At 59.0% G+C, this 15,722-nt stretch overlaps 1 protein-coding gene across 2 annotated transcripts; it reads right to left on the bottom strand.

Moving 5' to 3' along the window:
* Window positions 1-820: 820 nt before the first annotated feature.
* On the bottom strand, window positions 821-14,308 carry DDR2 (discoidin domain receptor tyrosine kinase 2). Of its 2 annotated transcripts, XM_051798898.1 has the most exons (17): window positions 13,809-14,308; window positions 10,097-10,194; window positions 8,184-8,286; window positions 7,831-8,062; window positions 7,600-7,747; window positions 7,345-7,450; window positions 6,798-6,981; window positions 6,483-6,726; window positions 6,297-6,359; window positions 6,054-6,184; window positions 5,343-5,553; window positions 4,635-4,858; window positions 4,383-4,519; window positions 3,808-3,999; window positions 3,436-3,664; window positions 2,766-2,915; window positions 821-2,290 (listed from the first exon to the last, which is right to left on the bottom strand). In XM_051798898.1, exons 2-17 carry the CDS (start codon window positions 10,182-10,184, stop codon window positions 2,153-2,155), a joined length of 2,580 nt encoding a protein of 859 aa, XP_051654858.1. In that variant the 5' UTR covers window positions 10,185-10,194; window positions 13,809-14,308; the 3' UTR covers window positions 821-2,152. The 2 variants fall into 2 exon arrangements, with proteins under 2 accessions (XP_051654858.1, XP_051654848.1); XM_051798888.1 differs by lacking the exon at window positions 13,809-14,308 and having other exon boundaries at window positions 10,097-10,250.
* Between the last annotated feature and the right edge of the window lie 1,414 nt (window positions 14,309-15,722).

A 15,722-nucleotide genomic window follows, 5' to 3' on the forward strand; every position in this document is an offset into this window, starting at 1 on the left:
GCAGCCCAGCAGAAACGCCCCCGGGTCCCTGTTTTCGCCGGTGTTGCTGTGGCAGGGAGCGAGGTCTGGGCACGCAGGTCCCTCCCGGAAGACATCAGGTGCAGCGCTGCTCCTGGCGATGTCCTAGTTGGAGCAGGGGATGGACACACCAGCCCCCCAGACACCCCAACGTGCTCTCTGACCCAGGGCCGTGCAGGGTGCCCAGGCATCGAGCCCGAGCGGTGGGACCTGCAGATGTGCCCCTGCCTGGCCAGTGCTCCCAGCTCCCCGCTTGCTGAGGCAGGGCTGGGATGGGCCACAACGCACCCTGAGCAGGAGAGGGCATCCGAGGGGACAGGCAGAGGGATACCAAAGCCATGGCATGAACAAAGCCTGTCCTCGTCTTCGACACACTCAGCAAGGATGAGACCTCCTCTGCCACAGCCAGCAGGAGCACACGTGGGGAGATCAGCCAGTCCCTCTTCAGAGCACAGCCCACCATCCCTGCCCTCCCCTCTCCCAGACCCACTGTCCTGCCTCAATCTCTGCTGGTGGAGTGTCCTGACATGGATGCTGAGCCTCAGAGCACCCTCCCTGCCACCCGAGGGGATGGACAACTGGTGTGGCTCAGCCAGCCAGTCTCTTGAGCATCCTTCCTCCATCCCTTAGGCTGTTACCTGTGTGCGCTCCCCAGGCTCTTCCCACCCCACATCCCAGAGTGCAGCCCCAAAGGCCCCCAGCCCTGGGGGTGCCCATGGAGGAGGTGAGCTGAGCTGCCCTCGGAGGTGCCACAAGCAAACCATGCAACCAGATTCACACACCAAATGTCTCTTCAGCGGGTTTGCCCCTACATATAGGTGCATCTACTGAATATATACATGCCTTAGCAATGGAATACTGGGAACTGTGCCACGCGTGACTGATGGTGCTGAACTAATGCATACAAAAGTATGGAGGGGTCCATGTGCCCTCCAAGTACAAAGTTCCTCCTGTCCAGCTGCAGGAGGGTCCAATTTTGGGGCGTAGCCAGTAACCTGCCAGGGCTCCTGGAGGCACATGGCTTTGGCACCTGCCCAGTTTGCTCGTGATGCTGCTGGATCTGGGAGGATGGATTGGTGCCACGCTGCTGTGGGAGGCTCAGGGTGGCAGAGTCCAGCCAGGTACGTCAGCTGAACTGTGATCCCAGGCTGAGAGCCAGGGAGAGCTGGAGCGCCTTGCTCCATGCCCACGGGCTGTAGCAGGCATGGGCATTGGGCAGCAGCCAACGAAGCTCTGCTATGTGCCTTCCTCTCCTGACAGGTGAAGATGTGGGTTAACCCTGGGAGAGGAGGACCTGGAGATTTCCCCATGGAAGTGAAAGGTGCTGACATCCTGCTGCCAGTTGCCACGCATCACCCCATAGGGTATCCAAAATGCATTTCATGGGCAATTGAGCTGCTCTGGAGTGGCTGTGGTCCGTGAGGGGATGTCCCCTCGGTGATGCCAGCTCCTTCCTGGCTGACACAGAACAGCCACGGCTGAGCATGCTGCCTGCTCCAGCAGCAGGGTGAGGTGCTGGGAGTGGTTCAGGCTTCTCCCTGTGCAACTGGGGTCTGGTGGCCAGCAGTGACGGCGCTTCTGGCCTCTCCATGAGCCATGTCCAAAGTCCCAAATGTCCAGAGAGTGTTTCTTTTCACCCTGTAATTGCACAGCCCACTGAGAGCTGGTGGCAGCTCCCAGCTCCTCCTCAAACAGGTAGTGGCTGCTGGTCGGTCCCTGCTCCAGCAGGCACATATCCGCACACATCCCTTCCCCAGGCACCTACCCTCTGTGCGGGCTGAGAGCTTCCTCACAGAGAAAGTCCAGCTGCCCTTCCTCCCCTCCAGTCGGGGAAGAGAAGCCGCTCTGTCCTGGTCCTTGTCACCAAGGACATGCTGCGTCAATAAATAACCCTCATCCCAGCCCGCGCTGCTCCCGGGCCCAGGTCTGCAAGCAAGCGGGAGGTCTGAGTCGTCCCACGTCGTGGCTCTCTTTGCTGTCCTTGGGGTTCTCCTCTGAGGCTTCACTGTACAATGAGAACAAGACCAGCTGCCCGGGGTTTATTGCTGAGTCCAAGTGAAGTGGCTTCAGTTTGCATATGGGGCTCCTCTGGGGGCGGGGAGGGATGGGGACCTGGCTTGGGAGAAGCCAAGGATCATTCTTCGCTGGCTGACTCCTGGAGAAGGCGATGGATGTCCTGGAAGGAGGGACGATCCTTGGTGTCCCGTCTCCAGCAGCTGAGCATTAGCTTATAGACTCTGTCAGGGCACAGTGCAGGCTGGGGAAGGTAGGTCTGCAAAACAAACGGCAGAGATGGTAAAGAGAGAGAGTTACTGCCACAGAAACGAACATGCAAACTGCGCCTGGAGAGCCCCATTTCTCGGGGAGCCCCATCTTTCCATGCCCCAGGGTGGGGGGCTGTGCCACTGCGTGCCCAGGAGCGAGGGGACCTCCCGAAGGCACAGTGAGAGGCCTGGGGGCACCTGCTTCTGCCTCCCAGCCTGGCTGAGTGCTGAAGCAGAGTCAGCAAGCAAGTCGTGGCTTGGACTGTGTAAAGTTCAGAGCTTGCCATGCCAGGCCCTTTACCAGGGCTCCTTTCCAGAGGAGTTCCCATCCCATAACTGCCCCAAGCTCCCTATCTTGTCACCTTGAAGTCTCTCTCCAGGTCTCTGATGTTCCAGGCACAGTACTGCCTGTCCCATCCCATCCCATCCCATCCCATCCCATCCTGTCCCATCCTGTCCCGTCCTGTCCCGTCCCATCCCTACCTGCCGGCCCTGGTCCCGGAAAAACTCGCCGGTGTTTTCAATGACCTGCTCGTCAGACATCTGGGAATAGGGCTGTTCCCGGCAGAGTGTGAAGGTCTCCCACAGTGTCACACCAAACGCCCACACATCACTGGCCGTTGTGAACTTGCCCTGGCCAGAGGGAGCAGAGTAGGGGTCAGGCATGGGCACTACCCCATCCTGCTCCATAAGCCCTAGGTCAGAGTTCAAAACCTCTTTCTGGTTGCTTCAGTTTCCAGATGTGGGCCTAGAGGGGTGTGTGGTCCCACAGACCTGCTTTCTGCCTGGGGCCAGAGCCTGGTGAGCTCCAGGTTTGGCTGGCAGTGACTGCTCTGAGGGCTGGGGCTTGCCTAGGACCCAGCTCCCTTCAAAGGCAAAAAGCAACCCTGCTCCGTCTTCCAGGTCTGACCATGGCCAGGAGAAAATGTCAGACACCCTGCTTAAAGGATGTCCTACCCTGAGACCCTAGTCTCCCCAGCCCACCGTGAAAAGCTGCTACCACTCTTGCTTTTCACATGCTTCACCCCAAATCTGGACTGCAGGGAGCAGAGATCTCCCCATCCCTTCTGCACCCCCCAGCCCAAGGAAACAAGACAGTGGGAATCCCCAGAGGCGTGTCAGTGTCTGTCAGAGGAACCCAGCCCCTGTGTACCAGCAGGATGCTCTCCCAGGACATCCAGCGGATGGGGAGCACCGCCCGCCCCTGGATGCGGTAGTAGTCCCCGCTGTAGAGATTCCTGCTCATGCCAAAGTCGGCAATCTTGATGGTGTACTGCTTCCCCACCAGGCAGTTGCGCGTGGCCAGGTCTCGGTGCACGAAGTTGAGGGAGGAGAGGTACCTCATGCCGGAGGCTATTTGGGTGGCCATGAAACGCAGGTCACTGCCGGGAGGACAAGGGAGGGCTGAGGCGCTGGGAAGGATGGCAGTCAGGGGGCTCACAGCCCTGAGCAGGGTGTCCCCCAGCCAGGCAGGGTGCTGGGAGCAAGCAGCCCTGCCCAGCCCTGCCCGTCCCGGCAGCACTACCTGACGGTGGGCGCGTGGCCGGCGGGGGGGCCGCCTGCCTGCTGGCGGGACAGGAACTGGTTGAGGTCTCCATTCTCCATGTACTCAGTGATCATGCACAGCGGGTCATCCGTGATGCACACTGCCAGCAACCGGATGATGTTTGGGTCCTTCAGCCGCGACATGATCTTGATTTCCTTCAGAAAATCATTCCTTTCCGGAACAGAAACCACACGGATCGGATAGACAGACCCAGAGGGGCACAGAGGTGTGCACAGACTGGCCAAGCGTGCCACCCACCCACCCAAACCTCGTGGGACTGGGACTCCCCTGGGACTGGAGGCCATGAGGAGGAGCTCAGGGCTGATCCACACATGGCTGCAGGGGAGCCTTGGCAGGTAAACAGGCACTGGGGGGCTGGTTAGGATCAAGAATCCTGACACTTGACAGCCCAGAATCCCCAGAGAGCTCAGACGTGGGGTCCTTGCAGCTGCACTGAGTGCTTGGCTGCTGAAGGCAGGGATGCTTTCCCAGCTCTCCTGGTGCAGCTCTACGTGGGGGGCAATGCCGGGTGTGTGCACCACCCAGCCCTGTACCTGGCATTCTTATTGGCGTCTGCTCGCAGCATCTTCACAGCCACCAGCACGGGGCGGTCAGAGCTGCCATCCAAGCCCTCCAGGGCAAAGTCCTTCCCTGTGAACTTCTCCATCCCCTCCACCTCACAGAGATGAACCTGGGGGAGCAAGAGGCAGCCATTACCTCTGCTGATTAACAGTGTCCCTCAGCCCCTGGGAGCTGGGAAGAGCTTTGCCTGAGCCCTGCTCAGAGCAGGTCCAGTCCCCACTCACCTCCCCAAACTGGCCTTCCCCCAGCTTCTCCTTGAAGGTCAGGAGCTTCCTGGGGAACTCCTCGACGGCCACATCCTTGCCGGAGAGCAGGTCCATGGTGAGGGCTGGCACTGAGTAGGTGTTGCTGCCCGTCACGCCCTGCAGGTTCACGATGTCGGCCTCAGCATAGTGCGGGACGCCCTCGGGGACGCTGGCCTGGGACGGCTTCACAGGGCCACTGCAGCCTGGGGGGACACAGCGGGGCCAGCCCTGCCATGGGTGTCCTGCCCTGCACCCTCTGCTGCCTGGGGGCTGCTCCCACTCCAGCTGCTGGCTTCTCCATCCCTGTCCTCCCCAGAGCCCCCTGCACCGCCCCGGCACAGCTGGGTTCCTGCAAGAATCACAGGCTGCTCGACTCCTTCCCAGTCACTGACAAACACACTGATCCAGCCCTGAGCACCAGAGGAGAAGGGATCAGTGCCCAACCTCCAGATCACTCAGAAAGAGATACCAGAGCATCCAAAGGATGGTAGCGGACATCAGTGATAGCTCTCGGTCACAGGCTTTTGGTGACCTCCACATGGGATGCACAGGAGCTTTGTCGACCTCTCCCCTCAGTGCCAAAATGTTTGGAGATTGGCCAAAAGCTGGGGCTGGGGAGAGGGGCTGCAGCAGCAGCCTCAGTGCGTGGTAGATGGCTCTGAGCATGCAGGATGTCCTGGCTCTCACCTGTGTCCTCCTCCCCAGAGGTGAACTCGGGCAGCTTGCGGATCAGGCGGGAGGGCTCCTGGTAGTCAGGTCCCAGGGGGAATATGCGGTCGTAGGTGGAGCTGGACTCCTGCTCGCTGGAGGAGGAGGAGCGGTTGTGGTTGAACATGCTGGATTCGCTGGGCAGGGAGAGGCTGACGGTCATTTCGTCATCCAGCATCCTCCGTGATGCCTGTGAGAGGGGGGAAGGGAGCAGAGAGATGGGGTTCTCCATAGCATGGGCAGGATGGGGTCTCTTGTGTTCCATGGTGTCAGTGCTGCACCCAAACCTCTTCTCTGGTGCCCTGTCCCAGGGATTCAGCACCCACCTGGGTTTGTCCTCATGTTTCCCCCTTCTCTTTTCTGCCTCTATGGAGGAGAGTTTTGCTCCATCACTTCTGTGACTGCCCTTGGTTAGGTGGCAGCTGTGGTGAGACCCCCCCAGGCTCCTCTTGCCCAGATCAGCTTCAGGACAGAGGGATGGACAAGCAGGTAGGCCCCAAAGTGACCACCCTGCTCAACTAAATCCCCTTGCTTGAGAGATGGGTGCAAATCACAACCTTCCTGAGGAGAAGAGGGGAGCATCAGCCCTTACATGGAGTCTGCTTTCTCTGTACTGAGCTTCCAGAAGAACCTGCCTAGGATGAGTCTGCTGCCCTGGAGCACCTCTGCAGCCACCCCGTGTTTGCCCACCTTCTCCAGCATCTTCTGCCAGAACTGCCGCCACAGGATGATGACAATGATGGCCACCAGGATGAAGATGATCGCCACGAGGCACCCGATCAGGATGCGCGTGTTGCTGTCATCTACCTTGAGCGTGGGGTCTGGCAGGAGAAAGGTACAGCAAGAGCTGGTCATACTGGCATGTTGGGAGACCCCCTGCCCCCCCCGAGCATCCCCCACCCATCACAGGGCGACACGCTTTCGATGCCTTACCGTAAGTGGTGGGGACCACGGGTGCCTCGGCGGGGGGCACTGAGTTGTTGTACATGGCTGCATCTGGCAAGGGAGCAGAGGAGAGCATCAGGGTGGGGGGTTGGGGTGCCCCACAGCCCCACTCTCTCCTTAACCCCCCCCTTCCCAGTAGGGTCTGGTCCCCATGGGACTCATGGCAATGGGTACCTGACTGGAAGGTGATCTCACTGAACATCATCCAGGTGTCAGCAAAGTAGTACTGGCACTTGATGGCACTGGCCATGCGGTGGAGCAGGGGCACGGTGACGAAGCGGGCGCTGGGGTTCACGTCATCCACAACCAGCACCGAGGAGATGGTGCTGGGCTCCCACTCGCTGGCATCGGCGCGGAAGTAGCACTGCACCTCCTTGAAGATCTTCACCCCTTTGGCGAACATGTTGTTGCAGTGGACCTGCGGGTCAGCCTGTCAGTGCGGCCACAGAGGGGGACGGGGGCAGGTGACAGGGCAGGGGGTGTGCAGACCTTCATGGCAGTGAAGTTCCTGATGCGGTCAAACTCGAAGGTGATCTCCACGTAGCCACCAGTGGTGCTCTCGTTGCGCCAGCCCACGTAGTCATAGCCCGGCCAGACATGGTACTCGTGGGTCTGCGTGAAGTCGTCCAGCCCCGACACCCCGTCCGTCAGCTGGCCCAGGCCCTCTGTCATGCTGGCACATGTGAGGGGGGAAGGGAGTGTGACTCTTGCCAACCCCACAAACCTGCCACCACCCAGCACTCCCCCAGCAGCTCTTCACAGCCCTTGGGACACTCAGGAAGGGGTTTAGTTATTGATGTTCTCTCTGGAAAAGGCTGTGGGGTGCTGAAGGTGAGGTGCAGCTTGCGTAAATCCAAGGGGTGCTTGCCCCATCATACTGTCCCCCTGGTGATGTGCATCCTCCCCAAGCTGGCCGTGTCCCCCACTTCAGGGAGACTCCAAGCATTTGCTTTGCTGAAGATCAGCACATCAGCCTGACAATGCAGGGAAGAAGCAGCCCCAACCCCTCCTGCCCGGTGTGGTACCCAGTCCTCACCTGTACCCGAACGCCCCATCATACACCGAGTCGTTCAGGTAGATGACGGTGCCCCCGGGAAGGATGAGCTGCTGCCCGGCTGGTGCGTTGTAGGACACCAGCCCATCTGCAGGGAGGGGAGGGTGAGTAGGTGGACACCCTGCCAATACCAAAGCCCTGCCAGCCCCCAGAGGGACAGATAGAACCCACTGGGATGGCCAGCCCCTTCACTGGGCTCTGGGGACAGAGGAACAAGCACAAGACTGCACCACCCACCCAGCCAGACGCAGCCGTACAGCTCCACCCGCAGGCAGACGCTCATGGAGTGGTCAGTGACGGGGATGAATCGGACAAAGCGGGCAATGAGGGGCGGCTCCAGGTCCTTGAGGACAATGTCATAGGGGTTGGTGTTTCCATCCAGCACCTGGGGAGAGAGAAGCATGGTAGAGATGGGCAGGAGGAGCCTCCTCACTAACCACCCAGTGCAGCACTCACCCGCCTCCTCACCTGCTTCCCATGCCGGTTCCTCCAAGAGATCCAGCGAGTGCCGTCTCGACTGTAGTTGATCTTATACATGGGGGCAAACTCATTGCCATGGCCCTCGGCGTGGCGCCCCTGGGTGCCCACCAGCGTGATGAAGTGCAGGGCGTGCAGGTCAATCTGCAGAAACTCCTTCAGGTCATTTGGCTCCACTGCAGTCTCGGGGCACCAGGCTCCATCACCATCCTCCGAGTCCAGCCTGTGAACACACAGTGGAGGAGCTGTTTGCAGGAAGCCAAAGCCAGCCCCATGTCCCCCTTCTCCCCTCTGTGGCAGCCCAGACCCTGCCATGGCTGTTGCAGGAGGGTCCGCACACTCACCGGCCGTACTTGGCAGCTGTGGAGTCGGACCACTGGCTAGAGGCTGAGATGTCCTCGTCAGGGATGTGCCCGCCCGACATTCCCAAGGGGTATCGACACACCGCTGTAACGAGACCAGCAGGACACTGAGTAGGCACTTCCCCAGCCCAGATATGTGTTGAGAATGGCATGGGCTGGGGCACATCCACCACACGGCTGGCACTCCAGCCCCGGCACAGCACTCCCCATCCCTCTGGCTTACAGAGAAAACAAAGCAGGATGGTGTGGTCCTGCCAACACAACACCTGCCTGAGCAAATGGAGCTGCTGACCAGAAGTGGATGCCAGCCCAGCTCAAAGCGAAGCAGGAGCAAGGGGAGGCAGTGCTCCAGGGGCTAATAGGCACACCAGGCCCTGTCCCTGGAGATCCTGTCAGTCCTGCTGGCAGGCACCTTGGCTGCGGTAGAGAGCCTGTGAGCTGGCACCACTATCCACGTGCTCCTTGTTCTGGGGGAACCCCGAAAGCTCACTCCAGAGGCCACTCATCCAAAAAACTCACCTGTAGCAACTGTGCCATGCTGCCCTGCTGCTCCCCCTACCTGCCTTGGGGAACAAGGCACTCGCCTTCCGTGCTGACCCCTCAGTTCCCATCACCAGCTCTTCTCCCACCCTGGCTGCGAGTGGAAAAGTACCCGGTGTGGCAGGCAGGCTGCGTCCCCGAGTGGCAGCCGGCTCCCCCCAGCACCACATCCACACTGCTTCCCAGGAGTTATTTTTTCACGCCTGGCTGCCAAGAGCACTGCTGAAAGGCCGGCTTGTTTGGCTGTGTTTACTGTCTGGCCGCTGGCTCCAGCCCACCGCACTCCCTCCACACACCACCCCGAGCAAACACCCGCACCAGGGAGGCAGGGACCCGCAGGATGCTGTGCCCAAGCCGACTCCTACCCCCACGGCCTCCGGTTCTCCTGGTGCTGCACCAGCAAAGAACGTGCATCCCAGCGTGCTGCCATCCCCAGGACCATGCTCTGCATCAGACAGAGGGATGAGTGCATCTTCATCATGAGCACTGGCACAGTGGGAGCACCTCTTGTCTCCAGCTCTCCCACTTGTGATGCTCTGCAGAGCACAGCTCCCACCGAATTCTCATTTAATTCTTGCTGAACATGGAGCCAGCTCAGCTCCTTTGCCCAAGGTAGTAAAAATCCTGGCCAGGCAAAACCAGTGCTGCCAGGCCTAGATGTCTGCAGGAGAAACAGGATTGCCTCCCTTAGTAAGCACTATGAAGCCTCTGGGGAAGACTCAGCGACCCCTTCCCATAGAAGAAGACTTTGAAGGGATTTGTTACAGGGATGACCCTGGGAAACCCTGGCATGCTGAAGGAGCCTAGGCTGTGTTCATCCCTGCAACACAGGATAGGGCTGAGCCCTGCAGAAACAGCCACCTAAACACACTTCTCCCGCTGACAGCCAGCACAGTGTTGTGGTTTCGAAGTAGAAGCCAGGCACCCAGTCAAGCCACTTCACTAAAGCCAGCCTTGGTTTGCTGCAAAACCACCAAAGAAAGCACAACACAGCAGCAGAAAACAATGCCCTGGCACCTGGCAGCCTCAAAACTGAGTAGGGTCAACGAGCCCCCAATAGGGAAGAGCCCCACCCAGAACCCAGGGTTCCAGCTGCAGTCTTTTGCCTGTTCCCCAGTGTCCCACTAACTGATGGGGGGTAGGACAGTGCCCGTGGCACACAGAGGGAGCTCTCTGGGTCACTGCTGGTGGCCAAGCCGTATGCAGGACAGCAGTGTGCCCAGGCAGGTGCAGGCTTGGGGGGCCATCACATGCTGCTCCCAGAGATGATGGAGATGAGCCCGAACTTGGACATCCTGGCAGGAGCACAGACCAGGGAAATGCCCCTCATGGCACCCACAGTCTGTCTCACTTACCAGGGTTGACCTGGGCTCTTGCAGCCTGTGGGACGTGCAGCAGCAGCAGCAGTGGCAGCAGCAGAGCTGGTCTGGGGGTGGCCGGCATGTCGGCAGTCCTGTGGAAACAGAGACAGGGCTCATCACACTGAGGCAGCTGAGCCATGTGGAAATGTCATCCCTGCTTGGGGCAGCCAGCTGAGAATGGGAACACTTCCCCTGCATGAGCCCCCATGTCCCATCTCAGCCCGGAGGAGGCGCAGAGCCCCAGACCTCAGATATGTGATGGTGGTCAAAGGGGTCCCGGTGTCCCATCCCCTCCACCACCATCCCTGGGAGCCATGGTACGCCAAATCCCTGGAGCTGGCCACATGTAGTGGCCACAGGACCCACATAAGCCTCCCAGGGCTCTGCTCTGACCCACACGAACCTCCCTGGGCTCTGCTTGGGGCCCCTGCCACCCGGCTCCAGCGCCAGGCAGAAAGGCTCCGCATGGGCCGCCCACCCTTGGACGGCTTTGAAAGCAAGAATTTGCACAACCCCATCATATAAGACAATAATAGCACATTTCAACAGGCGGTTTCCCTGCCTGCTGGCTCTGGAGAGAGGAAAGCAGATACTCGCCCGAGATTTACAGCGTATTTATTGTGACAGCTCCCTGTGGTAGAGTGGATCTCAGGGACATGCATGACAGAGAAAGGTGTGACAGAGGGCATGGGAGCCAGCTTATACCCACTGCCTCGAGGGGAGCATGGGATGGAGCTGGAGGAGACTGGGGTCCTGGCAACGGGGCTCAGGCTGCAGCAAGGGGAGAAAAAGTGCCAGTGCTGGCAGGGCTCCTCCTCGGAGGGTACAGCCCACAGCACAGTGGGATCCCCCCAGGACGTGCCTGCCTTTGTGTCAGTGCTTTCACCACAGTCATCAGCCTGGCTCTGGCCAGCTGCCAGGAATCCCCAGAGCCTGAGAAGTTCCCAGTGCACCCACACACCTCTGGGGAACCACCACGGGGCTTGGCACCACACCAGGAGATGCACCAGGGACACCCCTATATGCCACCAGCCCTGCACTAGGCTTCCTGGGCTTCTGCCCCTCCTCTTATTTGCCAAGGGGGCACTTCACAGAAGCACCAGATGCAGATTAGTCTTCTTTTTATTAAACAAGGCTATTTTAATCTAATTTACATGCACGTTAAACTTTAGAGAACAACTTACTAACCTGAGGGTTAAAGAGACCATAGCTCCTGGCCAAGTGGGACCTGGCTGCTGGGATAAATCCCACCCGAGCCCACTGCAATAGCAATGTCTGGGCTGGGCTGGCACATCCTCAAGGCCAGCCCAGCACCAGTGATCCCACAGGTGGGTGTTTGGTTGTGTTCTTGCATCCACCCCACACAGGGTCCCACAACCTTGTCCCCACCACCAAGAAAAACCCAAACCCAACCCAAACCATCTGCCACACATCAGATGCCTTTATCCCACAAAGTACAGCTGGGAGGTGCTGGATATGATTCCCTGGTAACTGCCAAAGCCAGGGTTTGGCAGAGCAGGAGCAAGACAGGGGTTTGCTGAGACCATGCCAGCACCCAAGGGGCGTGTAAAACCCCAGAAGCTGCCACCTGCATCCTACTAGAGGCTCTCTGCACCCCACAGCATACTGCTGGATTCCTGGGGGACTCTGCTAAACACCACGAGCTCTGCAGTAGGCACAAATAAACACCTGCACTTGGAGTGATTCTTCCCCTTTTTTTTCATTTTTTTTTTTTATTTCTTTTTTAAAGAACAATATGTTGTTTCTTTTTTTTCAGCTGGTAAATTTTAGCTAGTTGCAACTAACTCAGCTGCAACTGGGAATTTCAGCTGCAACTGGGAACTTCAGCTGCATTGCCGAGAGGTACACAGGAGGCTCCTGTGTTTGATGATGGCCAGTTCCCCCAAAATTAAAATCTCAATTTCCTTCTGCATTCCAAAAAATATCCAGGGATATTTTTTTCCCCACTATTCTTTCAGGCTGAGTAAACTCTTTAAGCATCAGGATACCAGATGCTGTAATCTCCTGCAGGGAATGCATTTACATTTAGTCTAATATAGGGAAATCATCCCCACATAACCATTGGGAAGTGCTCGTCGCTCCTCAGGGGAGTGGGGCTGGGGGACACTGGGGAGACAGTGGCTCAGGTGCTGAGGCTGGGGGCTCAGGGACACGTGGTCAAACTGGCCCAGTAGTACTGGCAACCCAGCTGGAAATCATTTCTGTTCCACCAGCCCTGCAAAAGGGGTGGCTTTGCAACATTTTGACAGAAAATGTTTGCTGAAAATATTCAATCACTGGAAATTTTTAGTGCAGAGAGTTTTTGGAGCTCCTCCCTGGCATCGCCTGGGCTTTGAGTTTCCCTTGGCCACTGCTTTTTTTTTTTTGTTTTCCCTTTTTATTTCCCTCCTTTCTTATACTACTGAAATAACCAGAGAGAATTACCAGGGGAAAAAGTAAATCCACATTTGTTAAGAGACAGACCCCATCTGACCTGTGGTTCCTCTTGCCCTCCACCCATGCCAGCTGGTGAGATCCCCAGCTCGCTTCCCAGGTGGGCACTGCTGCCCATGCTGGCACTGGAGGAGCATCAACCATGGAGAGGGGCTGGATAGCAGCAGGTCCTGGACATGGGTCTCCCAGGACTGCCAGGGCTCCCGTTGCAACTCCCCATCCTTGCATGGGGATGGGGCTCCCCTCCTGCTGGGATGGCAGGACATGCCAGGGCCATGCTGTAGGGAATGTCCTTCCTGGAGCAGCAGTCTGTGACCCTGGCCCAAGACATGCAGTGTGTGGGTAAGGGGGTTCAGGATCCCCACCCCAGTGGGCACTACAGCCCCCAGCATGCTGTGCCACCGGCACAGCCTTGGCAGGAGCACAGCGCAGCATGACGGGACCCGTAGTCCTCCACCCTTCCAAAAATAACATTTTAGACCTTCTCAGGCTGGATGCAGCCCCACTTTCTTCAGCAGCAAGCGCCTCCCCAGCCACGGGCTGCCTGGCTCAGCCCGGGGCATCGCAGCCGTCCAGGGTGCGAGGAGCAACCGGCACATCCCCGTGGCTGCCAGCTGCCCTACGGAGACCTGCCAGGAGCACAGCCCATGGACAGGGGGCCTGGGGACACGGCGCTGTGGATGCTGCTGCAGCAAGCCCTCCCCGCCAGCCGAAAACTTCCAGCCCTCCTCCGCGGTCTGGAGCACAGCACTGCCCCGCCACAGCGCAGGGTCCACAGCATCGCTCCGGCACAACGCGGGCTGGGGAAGCCACAAGTGAGTTCCCAGCACCAGGACGGGGCACGACGCTCAAAAGTACCAGACCAGTGGCCCTGTGTCCCCTCCCTGGTGTGACCTGGTGCCTGGCTGGGGGACAGCAGGGCCTCTCTGGCTGGCCAGCGCTGCCGCCGGCTCTGCCAACAGACACATAGGCGGGAGCTGAGGAGGGACACCAGGAAATGCTGGCCCGGCACGAAGCACGGGGGGAAACACTGGCAGTGGGGGGACAACTGCTGCGAAGTGGCCAAAAGTTATGTCCCAAAGCGAAACACCGCCCTGTTTCTGCCCCAGCCCCTTACCAGGTAGACCCACACCCCAGCCCCTCTACCGAGGTTCCGCCGCAGAGCACAGCTCGCCCCACATCCCACCAAAATCCCAAACCTACGAGGGGCACACGCCTCTCCAGCCTCTCCACGTACCCAAGAGCAACTCACCGGAGCGGGGAGGCGGCGGCAGGCGGGTGGGCTCCTCGCCCCTCGCCTGGGCCGGGGGAGCCAGGCGAGGAGCGAACTTCCCCGGGCTGATGCAAGATGCCTCTGGGAGCGTTTTTGCATTCTGCGGATTCCTGGGAGCCGTCCAGAAATCCCACAATCCTACATCTTGCACATTTGGTTTCAATTAGGGAGCGGAGAGGGGGAGCCAGTCAGCAATCCGGGCTGGCTTTTCGGCGGAGGTTATTTTCCTCGGCCCGAGGGAATGTGCGCAAAGCTATAATTTACAGCAAAACCCATTCATAGCGCAAGAGAAAAAATAAAAAGATCCGCGTGGCCGGCAGGGGAACTTAAAGCAATAGGCAGCGTTTTGCTTTCCGGCACTCGCCCCCGCGGCTGCAGGATGGCACGTGTGTCCAGGACCCTCCTCCTGCACCGTGGGTCCACGGGGGACACCCCCAAAATATGGGCAGTGGAGACACTCCATGAGACCGCATCACTGTCCCAGAAGGACCCACATGGACTACCCCTCTCCGGGCCCCTGGTGGGAAGGGTATCAGACTCCTGCGCGGGCACGCACGGCCAGGACATCGGCCGGAGTGCCGACCTGCCTGGCACACGGCATGGAATCGGCGCTCCAACTCCCCGAGCTCCACGCTGAGGTGGCGGTTTTACATCATTTCCAGGCACTAGCTTGGCACTGCAGCCATTGACTATGCAACGCAGCAAGGAGAAAATAATAATAATAAAGGGCTCGCATTAATTTTTGTGCAATAGCAAAAACCACAATTAAAAAAAAAATTGAAAAGCAACTTTTTTTTTTCAGACTAGTGTTTTGGCTGTATTTTATGCCACTGCCACACTGTGGGAGGGAAGCATCACACCTGGCAGCAGGCCAGTAGCTCCCTAAAAAGCTCTCCTGTCTTGCAGGACACCCCACAGCTCCAGGGCTGCAGGCTTGCTCCTAAACACAACCTCCTCACCATACTTCCAGCCTGTCTGCTCTCCAGACAGACCAACTGAGTCAGGCAGGGTGAGCCATCCACTGCCCACAGCAGTTCTGGTGACCCTCACCACTGCTACCAGAGGGGCTGCAGTGCCAGCTGAGCCAGGGGTGCCCAGAGTTAGAGCACAGCTGCCTCCAGGCTGGCAGGGAGGGCAGGCAGGGAACGGGTGAGAGCAGTGCCTGCTGCAGGGCTCTGTAGTGTGCCCCCTTGTGCTGCCCCAGATCAGCTGGCAGGGAGAAGCACAGGCTGCCCTATGTGCACACCCACAGAAATGCCAGCCAGCTCTGCTCCGCTCCACTCCCCTCCTGCTACCTGGAATCAGTACTCAAATAACTTGGCAGCAGCCAGTGCTGCGCTGCTCTGTCCCAGGACCTAACGCAAAGGTGGTGGTCTGCAGAGCCAGAAGCCACAGCCTCGGCCACACACAGCCCAGACAGCCAGTGCAGAGCCACCAGCAGGCACAGCGCCAGCCGGGACCCCCCGCGTGGCCCTGGCTTCCAGGCACACTGCCTGGGAAACTAAGTGCTTGGCTGAGCCTAGGATGCCCAACAGCCACCTTAGCACTCACAGGACTCCGTGACTTCCCCTGGGGGAGAGAGGTTTGGGTCCCATTCGCAACCCTGCAAGGGAAAATCCCTCTCCAGGCTGCCAGGGGGCAGTGGGAGGCAGTGACCAACCACACCGGGGCTGTGATGGGACAGGATCAGGAGAGGAGCTGGCCAAGCTCCTTCTTTTCCCAAACAGGAGGAGGCAGCACAGCTGCTCTGCCCGGGGGCATCATGACGCCACACTCCACAGCAGTGTGCTGTGGAAGGAGCCCTCTCAGGAAAAGCAGAGGGCACACAGCGCTGCTGGAGGGCTCCATGCCAGGCTGGCTTCACCGAGCACTCCGGCAGCCCACCAGCACACC

This window comes from Manacus candei, unplaced genomic scaffold, assembly GCF_025592945.1.
Source record: "Manacus candei isolate 608988 ecotype Guabito, Panama unplaced genomic scaffold, ASM2559294v1 h1tg000005l, whole genome shotgun sequence".
NCBI classification, from domain to species: domain Eukaryota; kingdom Metazoa; phylum Chordata; class Aves; order Passeriformes; family Pipridae; genus Manacus; species Manacus candei.

Coding starts and splice junctions, on each gene's coding strand:
- DDR2 (XM_051798888.1), bottom strand. CDS start 10,241: ATGGCTCAGCTGCCTCAGTGTGATGAGCCCTGTCTCTGTTTCCACAGG. Junction 7,748..7,830: donor GGAACCGGCATGGGAAGCAG/GTGAGGAGGCGG, acceptor CTCTCTCCCCAG/GTGCTGGATGGAAACACCAA. Junction 4,520..4,634: donor GGGAAGGCCAGTTTGGGGAG/GTGAGTGGGGAC, acceptor TTGCTCCCCCAG/GTTCATCTCTGTGAGGTGGA.